This window comes from Mus caroli, chromosome 11, assembly GCF_900094665.2.
Source record: "Mus caroli chromosome 11, CAROLI_EIJ_v1.1, whole genome shotgun sequence".
In the NCBI taxonomy this organism is placed as follows: Eukaryota; Metazoa; Chordata; class Mammalia; order Rodentia; family Muridae; genus Mus; species Mus caroli.
In genome coordinates, this window is record NC_034580.1 from 16,014,857 (window position 1) to 16,033,859 (window position 19,003).

Genomic DNA, 19,003 nt, shown 5'->3' on the forward strand with positions numbered 1-19,003 from the left:
GGAAGAAATCTATATGCTACTTTGGCTATTAAAAAGTATACTTTCATACCAATTTTTTAATTTGCTCCTATGATAATATTTTTCATTGTATTATACAAGACAACTGACTTAGATAATTGATTAGTAGTCACCATTATTTCAATCAATTTAGATTAAGTATGATCCAATGTCAATAGAATGCTTAGTTTTTAATTCCTCATAATTAAAGGGTTATAGATGCTCGACTTTATAGCAAATCAAAATTAAAGCCTCGTGAATCTTCTCCTAGGACTACACATATTATGAAATATTAACTGTAAGGGACATCTGACGCTGAGTACCCTTAGTTCCCTCTAAACAAAAAGGACATTTAAAAATGGAAGAGTGGGGGCTGGAGAGATGGCTCAGCAGTTAAGAGCACTGATTGCTCTTCTGAAGTTCCTGAGTTCAAATCCCAGAAACCACATGATGGCTCACAACCATCTGTAACAAGATCTGATGCCCTCTTCTGGAGTGTCTGAAGACAGCTACGGTGTACTTACATTAATAAATAAATAAACCTTTAAAAAAAATGAAGAGTGTAACTTCAAGGGATTTTATGAAAATCTGTTGCTAAAATTAATTTTAAACCCATGGTTTTCAACCTGTGGGTCAAGACCCCTTTGGAGGGGGGGAATAATCCACATATCAGATATTTTACTTATCAGATATTTACATTATGATTCATAACAGTATCAAAATTACAGTTATGAAGCAGTAAAATAATTTTATAGTTGGGAAGCACTAAAAATGAGGAACTGTATTAAAGGGTCATGGCGTTAGGAAGGCTGAGAGCCACTCCTTTAAACTCTCCAACAGGCCAGAGGTGCTGCCCAGTTGGTACAGTTCTTGCTTAGCATGCATGAAAGCCCTGGGTTCCACCTTAGCATGACCTAAAATCAGGTGTGATAGCACACTGTCTGTAATCTTACAGAGGTAGATTGGGAGGTAGAGGCAAGAGGATCAAAAGTAGAAGGCCAGCTTGAGATACATGAAATTTTGTCAAAAAACAAAACAAACAAAAGAAAAGGCAATGACTAACAGGTATGGCGTGGCAGGCACACAAAGGCCTAGGGTAGGAAAATGAAGACTGCCTGAGAGTTCAAGCTCAGCCTGGGTTACATAGGGAGACCACGAATCAAAACACTAAACAGCCAAGAGTTGGCACAAGCTTGTAATCCCAGAACTCTAGATCAAGGCAGGAAGATAAGAAGAAGCTCAACACTATCTCTATCCTAAGCTCCACAAGAAGACTGACGCCAGCCTAAGCTATATAAAAACCTGTCTGCAGAAAAAACAAAAACAAACAAAAAACCAACCAGCCAATCAAACAAGACCTAGAACATCTAAAATCTTCCCTAGAATCTTTCAGCTTTCAAATATCCCTTTCAGAGGACTCTTGAGTCTTCACTGTTTCCCAACACTGGAGGTCAGGACTAAACCTCACCCACTACTTGAAAACTCAGTGACCGAGTCACTGCTTTTAAGCCATTTATACAGTTAGATTATGTTTGCCAAGAATGATTTTGAACAATGTCACTTTGAACTAAAAAAAAGAAAAAAAAATGAAGCTTTAAACCACAATTCCATTCCTAAAAGGAAACTATGAAACCAGAAAAAAAGCAGGCAAGAGTGCAGGTTATAGAGTGAGGCTGTCTCAAAAGATGTTCTTTCTCTCCATCCAGAATATTGAGAATTTTATTTTTATACTGAAGGAACAAATATATTTATAATACCAATTAAACATTTCTATTTCTATATCTATTTCTGATTAAAAAAAAACTTTAAAATTATGACCATACTATTCTCTACAACTATACCCTTTCTGAAAAACTCTTTAGTATCTAAGATAAATGCATGCTCTTTTACGCAGAAAAAAAAATAAGAATTTTAAACACTACCACAGAAAAATGTAATAACACATTAATGTCTGAGATAGGCCCAGCAAGCCTCTAGTTTGTTTGTTTGTTTTTAAAAGGGGAGGGTCTACACAATAGTATTTGTATGTGTGTGTGCCCTTTATTTGTATGAAAGCCTGATAGGTATGTTTTGGGGTTTTTTGTTGAGTTTTTTTTTTTAATTCTCAGATAATATCAAATCTATTCATCAGTAAGGATGACATGGAAACCGGTTTTCTGTTGTTATTTTTTTTTTTCATTTACACATTAAATTTTTACTCAGCTTACCAAATACATATATGATATTGTACTGGCTACAAATATAGCCCTCAGTATGATAGGCAATATATAACATCAACCAATAAACTGAGTCTCCCAATATAACAAATAACCCCCATTTTCTGTCTATATCACATAGCTACTTCATTTCTGTATTATGCACACCACATTCCATTTAATTATAACATTCATCTACAAAAAAATAAGGAAAACAATTCAAAACTATGTTAGTAATTAGTTCTTTTTTGGTTCATTGTATGCAATCAGGAAAGTATAAGACTTTATTAGTTGCTACCAAATTGAAGAAATAAAAAGGGCTAGAAATTAAAGCACTCAAACAAAAATAAGGATTTTCCTCCCCCTCCCCATACTAAAGGGACACAAACCAACAACTACTGTCCCACCAAGCACAGTGGAAAACAAACAGAGAGCATGTGTGTAACCTCACTTACCATCTTTTTGTTATTCTACTTCAACAGGTCAAGAAAGGTGAAGAAAGAGAAGGTAGAAGCAAGAGTCAGAAAAGGCCTACATAAAATCCTCACTGAAATGTTTAAACACACAAGCAACAGAGACAAATTAGGCTGAGGTCAGATGCAGTACCACTATAACTTATGGTGTTAATTATCAGGGCCAAATGAACATGGACAGTAATTACTTCTAACTGAAAATTAACTAAATAAATGATTTAAATTTCCATAGTTTTTAGTTTACTATCATATTTTAGCTAACAAGACATACAAATATAAGTCAATTTTCTATGCACAGGAATTCCAAAATGTCAAACGTAGCTCATTACTGAATTTAAGAACTTCAATTAAGGAAAATACATGGTAACAGCAAAGGCCTAGGTCTGTAAGAGTTAGTTCAGGAGTGTTTATCTAAACCCTAGTATTCATGTGAAAGGAAAGCCATTTAACTTGAAAGGCTTAAAAGAGCAAAGTGAAAAGAACTAAAGTAACAAAACACAGACTGAAGCACTGTATCAGCAAGGCCACTGGGTAGTCCCTGGGAAATGTCTCCCAAGAAAACTGCTCATTTCTATCACTTGGCCTTAAATTAAAAACCAAGAAAGCAGGTGTGAAGAAATGTGTTGTTTCTTTCATGCTGGGAAATATATAAATAATATAGTTATATTTCTCTGAACCTCAAATATGTTATCATCCATAAAAAATGTTTAAAGCCAGCTACTAAATTAGAAAATGAAATGACTGCTGCCACTCAGTTCCCTTCACCACACTACTAGCTAAGTTTTAAGCTGAAGTTCTTCCAAGACAGAATGTGACAGGTGTCCTGATACATGCCATTAATCTTACACGTGGAGGCAGAGGCAGGCTCTCTATGAGTTCAGGCCAGCCTAGACTACATAGTGAGATCTTGTCTCCAAGAAAAGAAAAGATAAAATTCAATCAGAATAAACATTTATGAAAAGAGAAAAAGGAATCTAGCAAATTTCCCTCAAGGCCTTTTCTTAAATATCTTATATTGAATGAACCACTTAAGTTTTTAAAACCTACCAAAGGGCAGAATTCACTTTTAGGCTTTTAAAAACAAACACAGAACCTCAGTTTCCATGATAATTTTTATCCATCATGTAACCCATTCTCTAACTCCCTACTAGGGACCTAAAACACAGAAACCTCTATCAGCAATTAACACCAACCATCACCTTTCTCAGCCCCTCAGATGTCTCAAAGATGTACACCCTACTAAGTCTTGCCAAAGACTGTCCCAACAGGACCAACAATGTTAACTACCCACAAAACCAATGGAAAAAAAAATCCCATTTTTAAAGTCCCTAAACTCCAAAAGTATGTTTGGTAACTTGAACCCTGGCCACATTCAGAATTTAAAGTCAATTGGTGCTCTCTCAATTACTTTATTTCTTAGAAAACAATGTGATTGCTGCTTGAATTCTAGTTCTGTGGGAGAAAAATGTGCTGGGTCTCTCATGTGAAGTACTTTGGCTAATGACAATTTGCCTCGACTTCCATATGGTTAAGACCTATAGTGTAAGACCACATAAAGATTGGCTTCCTCCAGCACATTATGAAAAATGAACTGTAAGGGTGAGAAGAGCCAGTCTAGACCTCTGTGCTTTCCTGTCTCACTCTATAGAAAGAGGAGGAGGGCCAGCCTATGACAGCACGGAGAGTAAAGCCTCAAGTCTCAGAGATACTAAGACACTAACAACTGCAAAACACAAGACTGCCAGGCTCGTTTGTTTTTTTTCTTGTTTTTTGTTTTTTTGTTTTTTTCAAATTAAACTATGCAAGAAGACTTTACGGCACTAATATGTATCAATTTTGTACCTAATTTTAAAAGCTTACATTTTATACTCCATATAATAATGGTTACCATGCTTTACATAGACGAAGAGGATAAAAAACCTAAGGGATCTTTTTTGCCTTTGTTTACATTAATGATGAGAGGTTCTGATCCCCCTTTGCTTTTCCTGACATTGTACTTTACATTACTTAGTTCGAAGATCACCTCAAACATCCTCACGGATATTTAACAATGAATAAAACATTACCTTGATTTCAATGTTTCCCACTTTGGTGGTTGATCTGATAATAGGTCTTCCAACCAAAGCTGGGAAGATGTGTTCTGGAAAATTAGAGCCTGCATATCCACACTTCACAAACTGGAAGGAAACAGAAAAAGCAGGTTAGTAGCCAAGCATTTACTAGTTATTTAAAAACAGTATCAAAGCTGGGCGTGGTGGCGCACGCCTTTAATCCCAGCACTCGGGAGGCAGAGGCAGGCGGATTTCTGAGTTCGAGGCCAGCCTGGTCTACAAAGTGAGTTCCAGGACAGCCAGGGCTACACAGAGAAAGCCTGTCTCGAAAAACCAAAAAAACAAAACAAAACAAAACAAAACAAAACAAAACAAAACAAAACAGAATTGGAAGGCTCACCAGTGACCCTAATCTGGAGGCTGAGAGATAGAAGTTTCTGATCTGGATCTTGGTATGGAGATCTTGAGGCATAGTGGCTATGGATTCCAGAAGGTTAAGACAGGGAGATCAAGGAGATTTAATCTGGGCTACACCTTTCATCTGGGATTAAAGGTGTGGTGGGACACACCTTCTGCTGGAGACCATATAAGGACACTGGAAGAAGGGAGTTTCGCTCTCACTCCTTCGCCTGCTTGCCGTGTGGGACTGAGTAACTGCTAGATCCTTAGACTTCCATTCACAGCTACTACTAAACCATTGTTGGGAATTGGACTGCAGTCTGTAAGTCATCAATAAATTCCTTTACTATATAGAGACTATCCATAAGTTCTGTGACTAGAGAACCCTGACTAATACACTGCCCAACCTGACAAGCTGAGTTCAATCTTAAAGTCTCGCACCCTGGAAGCAGAGAATCAACTTCCACCACAAAATTGTCCTTTGTCCTCTACATATATACTGTGGCATGTGCATGTCTATCCATTCACAAATAAGTGGAGTAAAAAATATTTAAATCATATCTGAAAATACCTTTCACCTTACCATTATTCCCTAAACACTAGAAAATAACTATTCATATGACATTTACCTTGTATTAGGACTGCGAATGATGGTATATTCCCATAATTCTAGTACTCTGGAGGTGGTTGGTAGAATAAATAGTTCAAGGCCAGCCTTAGAAGCCCAAACTTAACATATGGAAGTTTGAGGCCAGCTTGGACTACATGAGACCCTGTCTCAAAATCATAAATAACTACAACAGTATTGAGTTAGGTAATTACTAAAGTAATATACAGATATTATGCTACCTTATGAACAACTACAAGCACACATGTGCGTGGGTGCACAGGGGAATGGAATGAATCAATTCTCTATAGGAACATCTACTGTTCTGTTGCACCAGGTACCATATACTCTTAGAAGAACTAAAGTGAAGAACAGTACTGGAGATACACACATTGGGAATAATACAAAGGGACAGAAAGCCAAGTTGGTGCCATACAGTTTAACCTGGAAAGCTGAGGGAAGAGGATTGTTTACAAATCCAAGGGCAACCTGTGCTGTATCATGAGACTCTTCACTCAAGCAAACCAAAGAAACTAAACAGAAACAGAAAATATTATTCTGATATTCGATGTGTACTCATGTAAGTATACTGTGTACTTTAACCACAGTCTCCTTCCACACCCTCCCGTTCCCTTCCTTCTGCTAATGCCTTCTGTTGGCTCAGAGTTTCACTTCTTTCTGTACATCTATAAAAAACTTATGATCCACAAACGAAAGCATGGCATCTGTCTTTAGTCTGACCTTTTCACTTAATATCATCTCTAGATGCATCTATCTTCCTGAAAATGACATTTCATCTTTTTTATGGCTGAAATTCTACTATGACTATGCAGAATATTTTGTCAATTCATCTGTTGGCTATTAGAAACAGTGCAGCAGTAATTTGTTACTCATCTGAAGGATGCTGACCTTTTGGGTGAAGACACAGGGCAATATAACTGTGTCATTTGATTGTTTACTTCTATTTTTTTATCTTTTGAAAACAAGTGTTTGCAAGTGCCCATGTGCATATATGCAGACACTACAGGGTAACTTCTGGTGTCACCCTCAGACCTCCTTTAAGATAGGTCATCGGCTGTGGCTCACCGACTAGACTGGACTGGACTGGCTGGCCAGGGGATGTCCTATCTACCTCTGCAGGATTGAGATTACAATCACAAGCTATCATGGTTACATAGGTTCTAGGGATGAAACTCACGTCCTCGGGATTCTAGGAAATGTACTTTACCAATAAATCTATCTCTTCAGCCATTATGTATTTGCAGTCTTCTGAGGAATCTCATCAATTTCCAGAGTAACTCACCAGGTTTAGATTCCCACCAGCAGAATATAAAGGTTCTCTTCCTCAAATGTGGGTATTATTAATGTCCTGGTCAGTAAGGGTGACTGTATACAACACCTCAGAAGGTGAGGGCACTTGCTAATAATCTGCCTGAGTGCCTCAGTTCTTTTCATTCCTGGGACCCACAAGATGGAAGGAGAGAACCGAGTCTTGCATGCTGTCCTCTGACCTCCACAAACCTATGTAATGTGAGCTTAAATCAATCCTGCCAAAATACCAACATCTTCCCTGTGGTCTCTACAGCAGCCCTTTTGGAAATCATGATGAGTCACTTTTAATTATAAATTCCCTCTCTAGAACATTCTGCTATCCAGAATTCTGTCTTTTTGAACAGAACTTCAAAAATGTTAAAATTGTATATAAAAGTAATTATGAAAAATGTCTGAAACTCAAAATTTTGAAATGCTTTGTTCCAAACTCACAAAGCTTAATCCTAGTTAGTTCACTGTCTAGCTACCAAAGCTGGGGCATTTTCAGATAAAGCTACACATTTCTAAAAGCATATTATACAAGTTGATATGATGAAACATGTTTATAATCCCAGCACTTAAAAGGACCGCTTGAGCTACACACGACTGCCAAGCCAACCAAAACTTCATGCACAGTGAGATTTTTGTCTTAAATAAAAGTGCAATATAATCTTTCTTGGGCTCCCTCCAAAGGCCCAAGTCAGTGTGGTCTTAGGGTATATGTAATCAGATACCCTACTTGTTCAGTTGACAGTGTTTCCGAAGCGAAATCAAGAGTTTAGACACAATCCCAAAGGAATGTTTAACAGAATTCAGTTCATAGTCCCACAATGTCTTCTTGAATAATTGATTGTGATCTAAAAAGACTTGGGAAAACAATTACCACAGAAGAACGGAATAGCACCTTGCTGGGTGGGGCAGCTCATGACTAGTTCTCCCACTCTGGAGGAGTCTAGGGCAGAAAGATTGTAGGTTCAAGGCCAACTCAGGCTATCAAAACCAAACTAAAACAAATATATAAAATTTCTCACCCTTCTCCTAAATCATAACATTTCTGTTTCTCACGTTAAAACCCAGTTTACTTGATAATCTGAGCTGAAATAATACAAAAATAAGAGGAAATATTCCCATCATATCTCTACCATAGACATATCTTATTACAAAATCTGCCATCACCAGCCTGTCATAATTTCCATATACATTCTGAATATATAAAACTAAAATATTATTTAAATACAGAAAGCTAAAGGCTGGAGGCATGGCTCAGCAGTTAAGAGCACTGGTTCCTCTTCCAGAGGTCCTGAGTTCAATTCCCAGCAACCACATGGTAGCTCACAACCATCATTGTAATGAGATACAATGCCCTATTTTGGTATGTCTGAAGACAGCTACAGTGTACTCATATACACAAAATAAAATTAAAAAAAAAAAAAGAACAGATATAGACATTAGGCAAGTCAAAAGTACCCATTTATCAGAATGAAATGCTCACTTATATGGATATAAATGATCTCAAAGAAAATTAGAAATGTTTTCGCTCCGTGGTACAGTGCTTGCTTACCATACACAGGGCAGTGGGCTGGAATAACAGCACTTCCAAAAGGAAACCAAAACCCAGGAAGAGAATGAATCAAAGACTACAAGTTTATAACAAATATTTTCTGTGGAACAAATGTAAATGAGTAAGTTTGTTACATGAGAAATCAGAAGTTTAAGAGGAGAGAGGGCACTGGGCGGTGGTGGCGCACGCCTTTAACCCCAGCACTTGGGAGGCAGAGGATTTCTGATTTCAAGGCCAGCCTGGTCTACAGAGTGAGTTCCAGGACAGCCAGGGCTACACAGAGAAAGCCTGTCTCGAGAAAAAAAAAAAAAAAAAAAAAGGAGAGAGGGATTTTGCTGAGGGTAACTGTAGTGAGGGAAGGAGACAGCTAAGGTTGATGGGTCTGTCATTTATATAACAGCAAAGGGTCACACCAATGTCTTTTGACTACAACTGTGCAGATGGGTAGTTCCTATCTTAAAACTCTTTTTATTGGCTGGAGTTAAGAGCACTGGCTGCTTTTCCAGAGGACCCAGGTTCAATCCCCAGCACACTCATGGCAGCTCACACCTGTTGGTATCTAGTTCTAGGAGATCTGATGCCCTCTTCTGGCCTCCACTACACAAGGCATGCAGGAGTCCCCCATAAACATAATTTTTAAACATATATATTTTGAATTTAATCTACATTTTTAGAAACTGTGTTTGCAGGCACACACACTTGAGCTCTCTGGCACACTGTCCCCCTCCACTACATGGGTCTCAGTAATCAAACTCAAGTTGTCAGGATTGGTGACAAGCACCTTAACCTGCTGATCAGCCCAAGGGCCTTTAACATTCTTGAGCATATTTTAAGTGGAAAAAAAAATGTTTTCCAAGTACCTCAGAAGACAAAAATTGCCATCCCTGAAACCACAGGAATGAACAATTACAAACCACTATCACTGCCTTACCAAAACCGGACGGGGGATTAGACTTTTCAATGAAAGCGACTCTAAGTAGAAAAAGGAGGATTCTAATAAACTACTCCTGGGGCTGGGAATGTAGCTCAGAGAGCAGAGCAGTCATCTACTGTGCACTAAGCCTGGGGTTTGTTCTCCAACACCTATAAACCAAACATGATGGCACACAAGAGGTGGAGGCTGGAGGATCAGAAGTTCAAGGATGGCTTTTTTCCTTCTCTTCTTCCCTCTCAGCCTTTCAGAGTTCTAGGCTATCCTTGGCTATGTGGCAAATTGGATGCTAGCCCAGACTCCAGACCCTTGTTTCAAAAGCCAACATCAAAAACACCTATTGACTTCGACTCCGCCTAAGCAGCAGCTTGGTAGAAGCAGATGCTGCCGTAGAATCCAATGCCAACATTTCTCTAAGGAGTCAGACATTCCTCCAGAACAGTATAAACCAAGCTATCTCACACTATTACAAATCTGAATGCATTAAGATCCAATAATCTCAAAATAATCAAATTCAATAATGTAAAATGAATAGACAAGCTAGACCTTCAAAAAACTCAAAAAAACGTTAAGAGTCATAACAAAATACAAAGAAGATATTCTTTTCTAGGCTACTCTGTGGTATGTATCATTGTAATCACTGAAATCCGTCCTGCGTGGCAATCCTCTTAAAACTGGTGACTGAGCCTGGCAGTGGTGGCGCACGCCTTTAATCCCAGCACTTGGGAGGCAGAGGCAGGCGAATTTCTGAGTTCGAGGCCAGCCTGGTCTACAAAGTGAGTTCCAGGACAGCCAGGGCTATACAGAGAAACCCTGTCTCGAAAAACCAAAAAAAAAAAAAAAGACTGGTGACTGAGCTCCCTCACTGAGTGTAACAGGCAGTGTTCAAGAAACAGATTTTACCATATATAGCTTCTTCCTTGTAGCACTGTGGTTTGAGCAGGCTCTCTACTTCCTACTGAGTCATCCACACAGTAAGAGGTATAATGTTCCTTAAGGCAAAAAGGAACAACCGACCTGTCTATATTCAATATCAATGCAACATTCTCCTTAAATAAGACTCAAAAACTTTCATTTTTAAAATATTTTATTAGTTTTTTGAGAATTTCGCATGTTTTGATCACATTCACCTTCCTGCCCTCAACTCTTCCCCAGATCCACCACCCCATCCCTTCCCACTCAATTGTCTTTTTTTTCCATCAAGGCTAGTTTGTCCAAAACTTCTTGAGTGTGCAGTGTTCCGTGGGAGTATGGGAAGCTGACTTATCAGGGGATATATTAGTAGGGAAGGTGGTCTATCTGTATCTCTCCCTCCACTACCAGCAGCTAAGAATTCCCCATAGCTCCTTGCCTGGGGTGGAACTTCTTGCCTAACTCCCCTCCATGCCGGAACTTGCTCTGGCTTAGGTTTGCACGGTCTCGTACATGTTGTCACTGTTGAGTTCCTGTGCGTCTGAAGCAGCACTGTTTCCTCGAGGCTCTAACCACTGCCTTGGGCTCTACCATTCTTTCTACTACCTCGTGTGCAATGATCACTGAACCTCTGGAGACAGAATGTCACTCTGTAGACCAGGCTACCCTTGAATTTGTGGTGACCCCATATGCTGGAAGTAGCACCAAGCAGGATTTTCTTGTCTTTTGAGACAGGGAGTCACACAGCCCAGGTTGAAGAGATTAAATTCCTGATGCTTCTGCCTCGCCGCCCCAAGCACTGGAATGACAGGCATACTCTACCAGACTGATATATACATATAAAAAATTTTAGCCGGGTGTGGTGGCACACGCCTTTAATCCTAGCACTTGGGAGGCAGAGGCAGGTGGATTTCTGAGTTCGAGGCCAGCCTGGTCTACAAAGTGAGTCCAGGACAGCCAGAGCTACACAGAGAAACCCTGTCTCAATAAATAAATAAATAAATAAATAAATAAAATAAAGATTTATTTTATGCATGAGTACTCTATCTGCATGTACATCTTCATGTCAGAGAGAGCATCAAATGGTTGTGAGCCCCCATGCAGTTGATGGGATAGGGGACAGTGGGACAGTACTCTTAACTGCTAGGCTATCTCTCCACTTCCTTGCTGAGATTTTTAAACTCCCATTTGAGCTTCCTTGCTTTGTATTCTTTCATTTAATAATTGGTGGTGCTTGTATTTCAACTTCATAGTGACCTTTCTTATTTGAGGCCAATGGTTGTTCTATGAGACCAATGCCTTCCACATGGTGAAACTCAAGTTGTTTTGTTTTTACTTAAAATACTCCTAAATTTAACAGATATGTTAGCAGAAGCATGATAAAACAACCACAAATGTGAATTTTAGCATTATAAATGTCTATGGACAATCATTAAACTTTATTAAGCATTGTGTCAGCAACATGGCAGTCACTTGGGAAATCTGGTCAATGAAGTCACTGTTGAAGTCTGGTAATTCTGTATGTTAACACCAGGAATCTGGACTCAATTTGAAAGGAATCAAAATTCACAGTTAAGAGGTATCCAGACACGCCGGGCAGTGGTGGCACACGCCTTTAATCCCAACACTTGGGAAGCAGAGGCAGGAGGATTTCTGAGTTCGAGGCCAGCCTGGTCTACAGAGTTCCAGGACAGCCAGGGCTACACAGAGAAACCCTATCTCAAAAAATCCAAAAAAAAAAAAAAAGAGGTATCCAGATGGACCAGGCAGTGGTGGCTCGCGCCTTTAGTCCCAGCACTTGGGAAGCAGAGGCAGGAGGATTTCTGAGTTCAAGGCCAGCCTGGTCTACAGAGTGAGTTCCAGGATAGCCAGGGCTATACAGAGAAACCCTGTCTCCAAAAACCAAACCATAAATAAATAAATAAATAAATAAATAAATAAATAAAAGAGGTATGCAGACTTTTTACCTAAATGGCCACTTTCAAAGCCCTATTCTAAAAAGCAGGTTTCCTTCTCTGGGCTACTGAGACAAGAGTCTAGTTATGGATAATAGGAAAAGAGAGTAGATCAAGCATCTAAGTCATCAAAAGAACATTTAAAACCTTAATTTCTTGGGGCTGAAGAGATGTGGTTAAGAGCATTTGCTTCTGCAAAGGATCCAGCTTCCAGTCCCAGTACCCACGTGGTACCTCAAAATCATCTCTAAGTTCAGTACCAGAGGATCAACCTCCCTTGGGCCACCAGGCATGCATATGGTATACATACATATATGCAGGCAAAACACCTATACATGTAAAAAGATAACAAATCTTTACTTTTTTTTCTTTAATTTTAACTTTTCAGGGCTGGGGATACACCTCAGAAAGAACATTTATCTCCCAAATCCTTGGGTAGAATCCTTACCATCATAAAAAACAAACCAACCTACCTTCTTAAATAGCCCACATTTTAAAATCTAAAGTATACAAAAGGTAAATGAAACCACCATTTAATTGAGGATTTAAGATGCTTCTGTATCTACCTCCCGTGAAATTACAGGTATGTACATTGGATAGTACAGTGCTGGGGATGGAGCCTCCAGTTCCTCAAGCATCAGGCAAGCAGTCCACTAACTGAGCTCCCCTCCAGCCCCCATGAGTGTGTGACTAGATGGTATGTATATGAGCACTCATATGTCAGAGTGTGGGAGACTGTATGCTATGGTGCACATCTGGAAATCAGAGGACAACTTCAAGTGCTGGTCCTCATCTTTCACCTGTCCTTTGCTGTCCACTGCTGCATACAGCTCTAGCTTGCCCAAAAACTTCCTGGGGTTCTCCTTTCTCTGTCTCCCACCTTGTGGTGGAAGCACTGGTGTTACAGTGGCAGCTCCACGTGGGTCCTGGAGATTCAGTCAGGTGCTTATCCACTGAGCCATCTCCCCAACCCCTGTTCTAGTACCGCTTTAAAAAAATCGAGTCTTAATGTCTTCTCTAATATTTAATTGTAAAGGCATCATTATAACTTCAGGTACCCAAGTAAAACTAAGATGAATAAAGAAGAATAAATAGTTAAGAAACAACCCAAAATCTAAGTAGCTATTAGTCAAGTTTTCTTAAAAGACATCACAATATTCCTAACCGCGTTACGATTTAAATCAGAACTAGCTGATGTATATGAGGATCCGACTATTTCATTCACAGCCAAACATATCGACAAAAAAGTGAATAAGGTTTATAAATAATTACAAAAATAGATATAAAACTTTTTTCTCTGTGTATCCTTGGCTGTCCTGGAACTGACTTTGTAGACCAGGCTGGCCTGGAACTCAGAAATCTGCCTGCCTCTGCCTCCCAAGTGCTGGAATTAAAGGCGTGCACCACCACGCCTGGCATAAAACTTTTTTTTAATCATCTCCTTTCACTTATGCCATAGTAGCTGATCTTTTTGTCCTAAGAAACAGATCTTAAAAAAAAAAAAAAAAATGGATGGAGTCTCCCTATGTAGCCATGGGGATTTGCCTATTTCTGCCTCCCAAGTGTTGGCATAAAAGATGTATGCCACCACTTCAGCCTTTTAAAAACACTTTTAAGACACTGCTATTTTAAGTGTTATGTCTGTTTACTTGAGTGTCTGTCTATGTACCACATGTATGCCTAGTGCCCACAGAGGCCAGAAAAGAACACAGAATACAGTTGAACTAGAATTACAGAATAGCTGTGAGCTGCCACACAGATGTTAGGCATAAAACTTGGGTTCTCAGCAAGAACAACCAGTGCCCCTAACTGCTGAGACATCTCTTTGGTAGTAAGATATTATTTTTTTTTTTAAATAAGTACTTTTATAAGAATTTCTGAAAAGTTTAAGCATTTATAATTTAGTTTAAATATAGTGTAACAAACAATACATGCTTTGTTTAAAAAACCTTTTTCCTGATAATTTAGAAGCTTTATAAAATTGTACCATTTCCCTCACTGCTTTATCCTTTAATCTCAAAAAATATGAGATGCATTTTTTGTATCCCTTCATGAAGTCTGCAAATATAAATATCTCTAATGAGCACATAAATGGGGTTGCTTAAAAACTTGTAAGTTACTAAATCTTAGGGCTGTTACCACAGCAGTGATATGGATATCCCTTTGTATTGTTACCTATCCTATTCTAGCCCAGATTTAACTTAAATGAAACTAGTACAGTAATTGTCAAAGTTTGTAATAAATTCAACTATAATAAATTCAAACTGCACTATAATGGCAGTGAATACCAGCTCCTTTCTCTTTCAACAATCTGGCTTCAAAGGTGTAATTCAAGTAAAATCTACTTTAATTTGTGTGTCGTCTCTGTGGCAGAGGAGAAAAGTCACAAAATGTTGCAATGCTAAAATAGAAATCACTAAAGGAGTCAGAAAGAAACAGTTGCATCTTCAAAACTGGAACTTTGATGCTCCACCCTTTTAACTGGGGATAGAAAGAAACCAGCTGCAAAGAGTTTTCTGAATCAGAACTTTAGGCTTATTTTGACATTTTTAGCATCTTCAAGACAAACGTGTCTATCCTGTATTTAACAGAAAAAAAAAAGCGGAGGAGGAACCAGAAATGATCCAACTTCCCACTAGAATTAACTTGAGAGGTTCTAGATCTCCTAAGTCTTCCCACAGCCGACGGTCTATAATACGGTGGCATGCAAAGCAAGAGGTGAAGCAGGAGCTGCTGACCATCCCCCTCTCTCAAAACCACAGACGACAAGGACAGCCCACACGCTCTCCTGGGGCAGCCTCCAGCCGCGGCCCCGGGCCTGACAGCACTTCCTCTTTTCTCTGCGGAACCCGTTTCCTGCCTCGCATTCGGCATCTTTCGCTACACAGGAAGAGGAAGGCCGCTAGGTCTTGTACGGACGAACACAGGCGAGCCTCGGAAATGGAGACCTCCTCGCCACCGAGGGACGGGGCCTCTCACCGCCTAGACCCATCTCTCGGGGACGCGGGCGGATGCTTGCGAGCGCGCGGGGACAGGTTTCGCCGCCTTCGGGTGCAGCGCGGGTAGCCTAGCTCCGGGCCACCGGCTCCAGGCCGGCCGGCGCCCCCCGAGAGCTCGCCCGCCCGCGCGCCTGCCCGCAGCCCAGCCGCGCAGCCGAGGGGCCCGCGCGCACCCCGCACACACACGCGGCCGCCCCGCCGGGCCTTACCCCAGTGCCGTTGTCGCACACCACCACCTTCCTGCCCTGGCTGTCCATGGTTCGTCCTGGTGAGCCGCCGCCCGGCCTGGCCTGCTTCCTCCTCCACACGGCCCCGCCCTCGGCCCGCCGCTCCGCCCAAACCGGAAGTCCCCGCCCGGCAGCCGCTCCAAGAGGGCGGTGCAGAGAGAGAGAGAGAGAGAGAAAAGAAGAGCGGGGACTGGCAGCCGAGAAGGCCAATGAGAGCTGTCCGGTGCGGACCTGGGCGTGCCCTCTCGCCTCGTTCTGCTTCCGGCGCTGCGCGAGGCTGGTGGGGCGGCGGCTCTGACCAAGGTGTCTCGGGACCTAGGGCGCGGCCCGGCCGGTTGTACGGGAGGCAGGCAGGTGAAGGCCGGAGGGTGTGTGGCGGGGCGGCAGTGGAGAAGGGTGGAGCAGCGGGCTAGGAAGACCGAAAGACACCTGGAGGTCCCGAGGCATGATGTGTCATTGCTCCTAGGCCTGGGTGGATACACCTACAACAGTTTCAAACCTCCGGTTTATTCCACACCTCCAGTTGCAGCCCTAGGAGCCTAGCGGGATGCTTTCGTTTCTTTCTGCTTCACCACTTCCCTCTTTGATTTTCTCAAACAGGAACTCACTATGTTGCCAAATGCAGACTTCAAAATTGAGGTCCTCCGTAACCTCCCTTGGAAACTGGGACAAGTGCTACACCCACCTTTTTAAGAAATAGAATATGCAGCCGGGCAGTGGTTGCGTTCGCCTTTAATCCCAGCACTTGGGAGGCAGAGGCAGACGGATTTCTAAGTTCGAGGCCAGCTTGGTCTACATAGCGAGTTTCAGGTCAGCCAGAGCTATAAAGTGAAACCCTGTCAAAAAAGAAAGATAATGCTTTCATTTAGCGGATAGTGGTGAACTTGCTTTCAATCCCAGCACACAAGTAGAGGCAGTTGGATTTCTGTGAGTTCCTGGCCAGCCTGGTCTATTTACAGAGCTAGTTCTAAGACAGCCAAGGCTACAACAAAAAACCCTTTCTCGAAAACAAAGAACAAAACTCTTTCCTTTAATTTTAGTTTAGTTTTGTTTTCTGAGACGGGGTCGCATTGTCTATCCTTGTGTTAAAACTAAGAATCGCAAGTTAAAAAGACCAAATCCATGATTGTCCAATTGGAGCAATTTTGGTGTACACCAGGACTGGCCAGCCACCTGTCTCACCGCTGCCGGTCTCTTGAGGTCTGTTTTATGGGAGAGATGTGAGAGAATTGTTAGATAGATACAATGAAAGGGAAGGATCAAGGGTAAGAATATATGTCATGTGAATCCCAAGTTTAGCTAGGTTGAAAACTTGTTTTGCAGTTTACATCAGACCTAAGAAACAGAAACTTATTCTTTTTGTTTGTTTGTTTTTGGTTGGTTGGTTGGTTGTTATTTTTGTTTTTTGAGACAGGGTTTCTCTGTATAGCCCTGGCTGTCCTGGAACTCACTTTGTAGACCAGGCTGGCCTCGAATTCAGAAATTCATCCGCCTGCCTCTGCCTCTGCCTCTCTGCCTCTCTGCCTCTCTGCCTCTCTGCCTCTCTGCGCCTCTGCCTCTCTGCGCCTCTGCCTCCCGAGTGCTGGGATTAAAGGCATGGGCCACCACTCCGGCCTCAGAAACCTAATTACAAATAGAAACCTTAACTTGCAAAGACCTTAACACAGGAGAAACAACTTATCCTTAACTGTCTTACTGTAAACAGAAAGTTTAACTTGCAAGGTATAGTGTCATAAATTAATTTCCAAGTGTTCTAACACTTGGCTGACTGGGAGCTCAATATGTAGCTCAGGCTATCCTCTGGCTCTGACTAGCTTGTTACATCTCTCTGATGGTTTTGCACACAGTCAAGCAGATAGTGGTACTCTGTACTAAGTGAATTACAAGATGGTAGTGAGTCCTATTTAATTAAATTTTAGGCCTAGCACTCCCTTAGACTTCTAGGTAAAGTATGAACGGATACCTTACTTAATCTTACTGGCGGGGGCTGGTGAGATGGCTCAGTGGGTAAGAGCACCCGACTGCTCTTCCAGAGGTCCAGAGTTCAAATCCCAGCAACCACATGGTGGCTCACAACCATCCATAACGAGATCTGGCGCCCTCTTCTGGAGTGTCTGAAGACAGCTACAGTGTACTTGCATATAATAAATAAATAAATCTTTAAAAAAAAAATCTTACTGGCAACACTTTGCAAATTTCAGTTTTGTTACATATGTTACTATTTAAACTCAAGTACTGGTTGTTGATGCTTGGTGTTTCTAAGTTTAATATTTTGTCATTGGGCCAGCAAGATGACTCAGCAAGTAAAGGTGCCTGCTTGATGACCCAAGGTCTATCCAGTGGACTCACATAATATGTAACATATTTATATATATATATATATATATATATATATACAAATATATACACATATATATACAATATATATATACACAATATATACAATATACAATATATATATACAATATACATATTATACAATATACAATATATATAATATATATTGTATTAATGTATAATATATAATCTATATATTGTTCTTGAGGTTTACTGATTCAAAAATGTGTACACAGCGACTCTAGCATAAGTTTTATTATCTAATGCTGCTGCTACAATGAAATGTATATTACTCGTACAACATATAAACGTAAACATCCAGTGTAACAGATATGGGATTAAAACATGCCTATGGGATGTATGTATTTCACAACACAATGTTTATTGCCCTTAGAATTTGACTTTTAGTAGATAGCTTTTCAGTCAGTATCTTGTCCCCTAGTTTTTAAAGTATGTAAATTTGAAATTTTTTCATATGATTAAAGAGGGAACAGGGGTGTGTGACAACAGTGTCCAATATTAAAATATAAGCTTCTAATCACCAAAAAGGAAGGCCCTGACCAGAGCAACAAGAATGTTCAAATTCAAGAGTCCTTCCGATTGCTCAAGTGACACTCAGTACATCTGCTTACAGTCACAAGTGTCTTTAGCCGAAATACAAAATGCTACAGCTCCAACTTGGTGATTGGACTCTGGATATTAAGAATAACTTTGCTATTGAAAAGAGAAGAAATAAGCCAGGGTTTTGGCTAGCATGTGAAATGTTTGCCTACTATGCACCAAGCCCTGCTTCCATTCCCAGCCATAAAACCATTCAGCTATCTCAGCAGGGAGTTAGAGGCAGAGGGAGAAAGAACAAACACAGGCCTGTGGGGGCAGAGATAAATTTAAATCTAGTGGGAAATTAAAAAGAGACTTTTTGGGGGCTGGTGAGATGGCTCAGTGGGTAAGGGCACCCGACTGCTCTTCCAAAGGTCCAGAGTTCAAATCCCAGCAACCACATGGTGGCTCACAACCATCCGTAACGAGATCTGGCTCCCTCTTCTGG

The 19,003-nt window shown here is 40.7% G+C and overlaps 1 protein-coding gene across 2 annotated transcripts in view; it reads right to left on the reverse strand.

The window, feature by feature from the left end:
- Actr2 (actin related protein 2) overlaps nucleotides 1-15,741 on the reverse strand; it is a 49,698-nt gene extending 33,957 nt beyond the window's left edge. Inside the window, exons 1-3 of one of the 2 annotated variants that reach the window (XM_029483584.1) lie at nucleotides 15,601-15,741; nucleotides 4,732-4,842; nucleotides 2,648-2,662 (exon numbers count right to left, since the gene is read on the reverse strand). In XM_029483584.1, coding sequence (XP_029339444.1) covers nucleotides 2,648-2,662; nucleotides 4,732-4,842; nucleotides 15,601-15,648 — 174 coding nt within the window. In that variant the 5' untranslated portion in view covers nucleotides 15,649-15,741. The remainder of the gene's footprint in view (nucleotides 1-2,647; nucleotides 2,663-4,731; nucleotides 4,843-15,600) is intronic. The other variant, XM_021177502.1, reaches the window with a different exon arrangement.
- Between the last annotated feature and the right edge of the window lie 3,262 nt (nucleotides 15,742-19,003).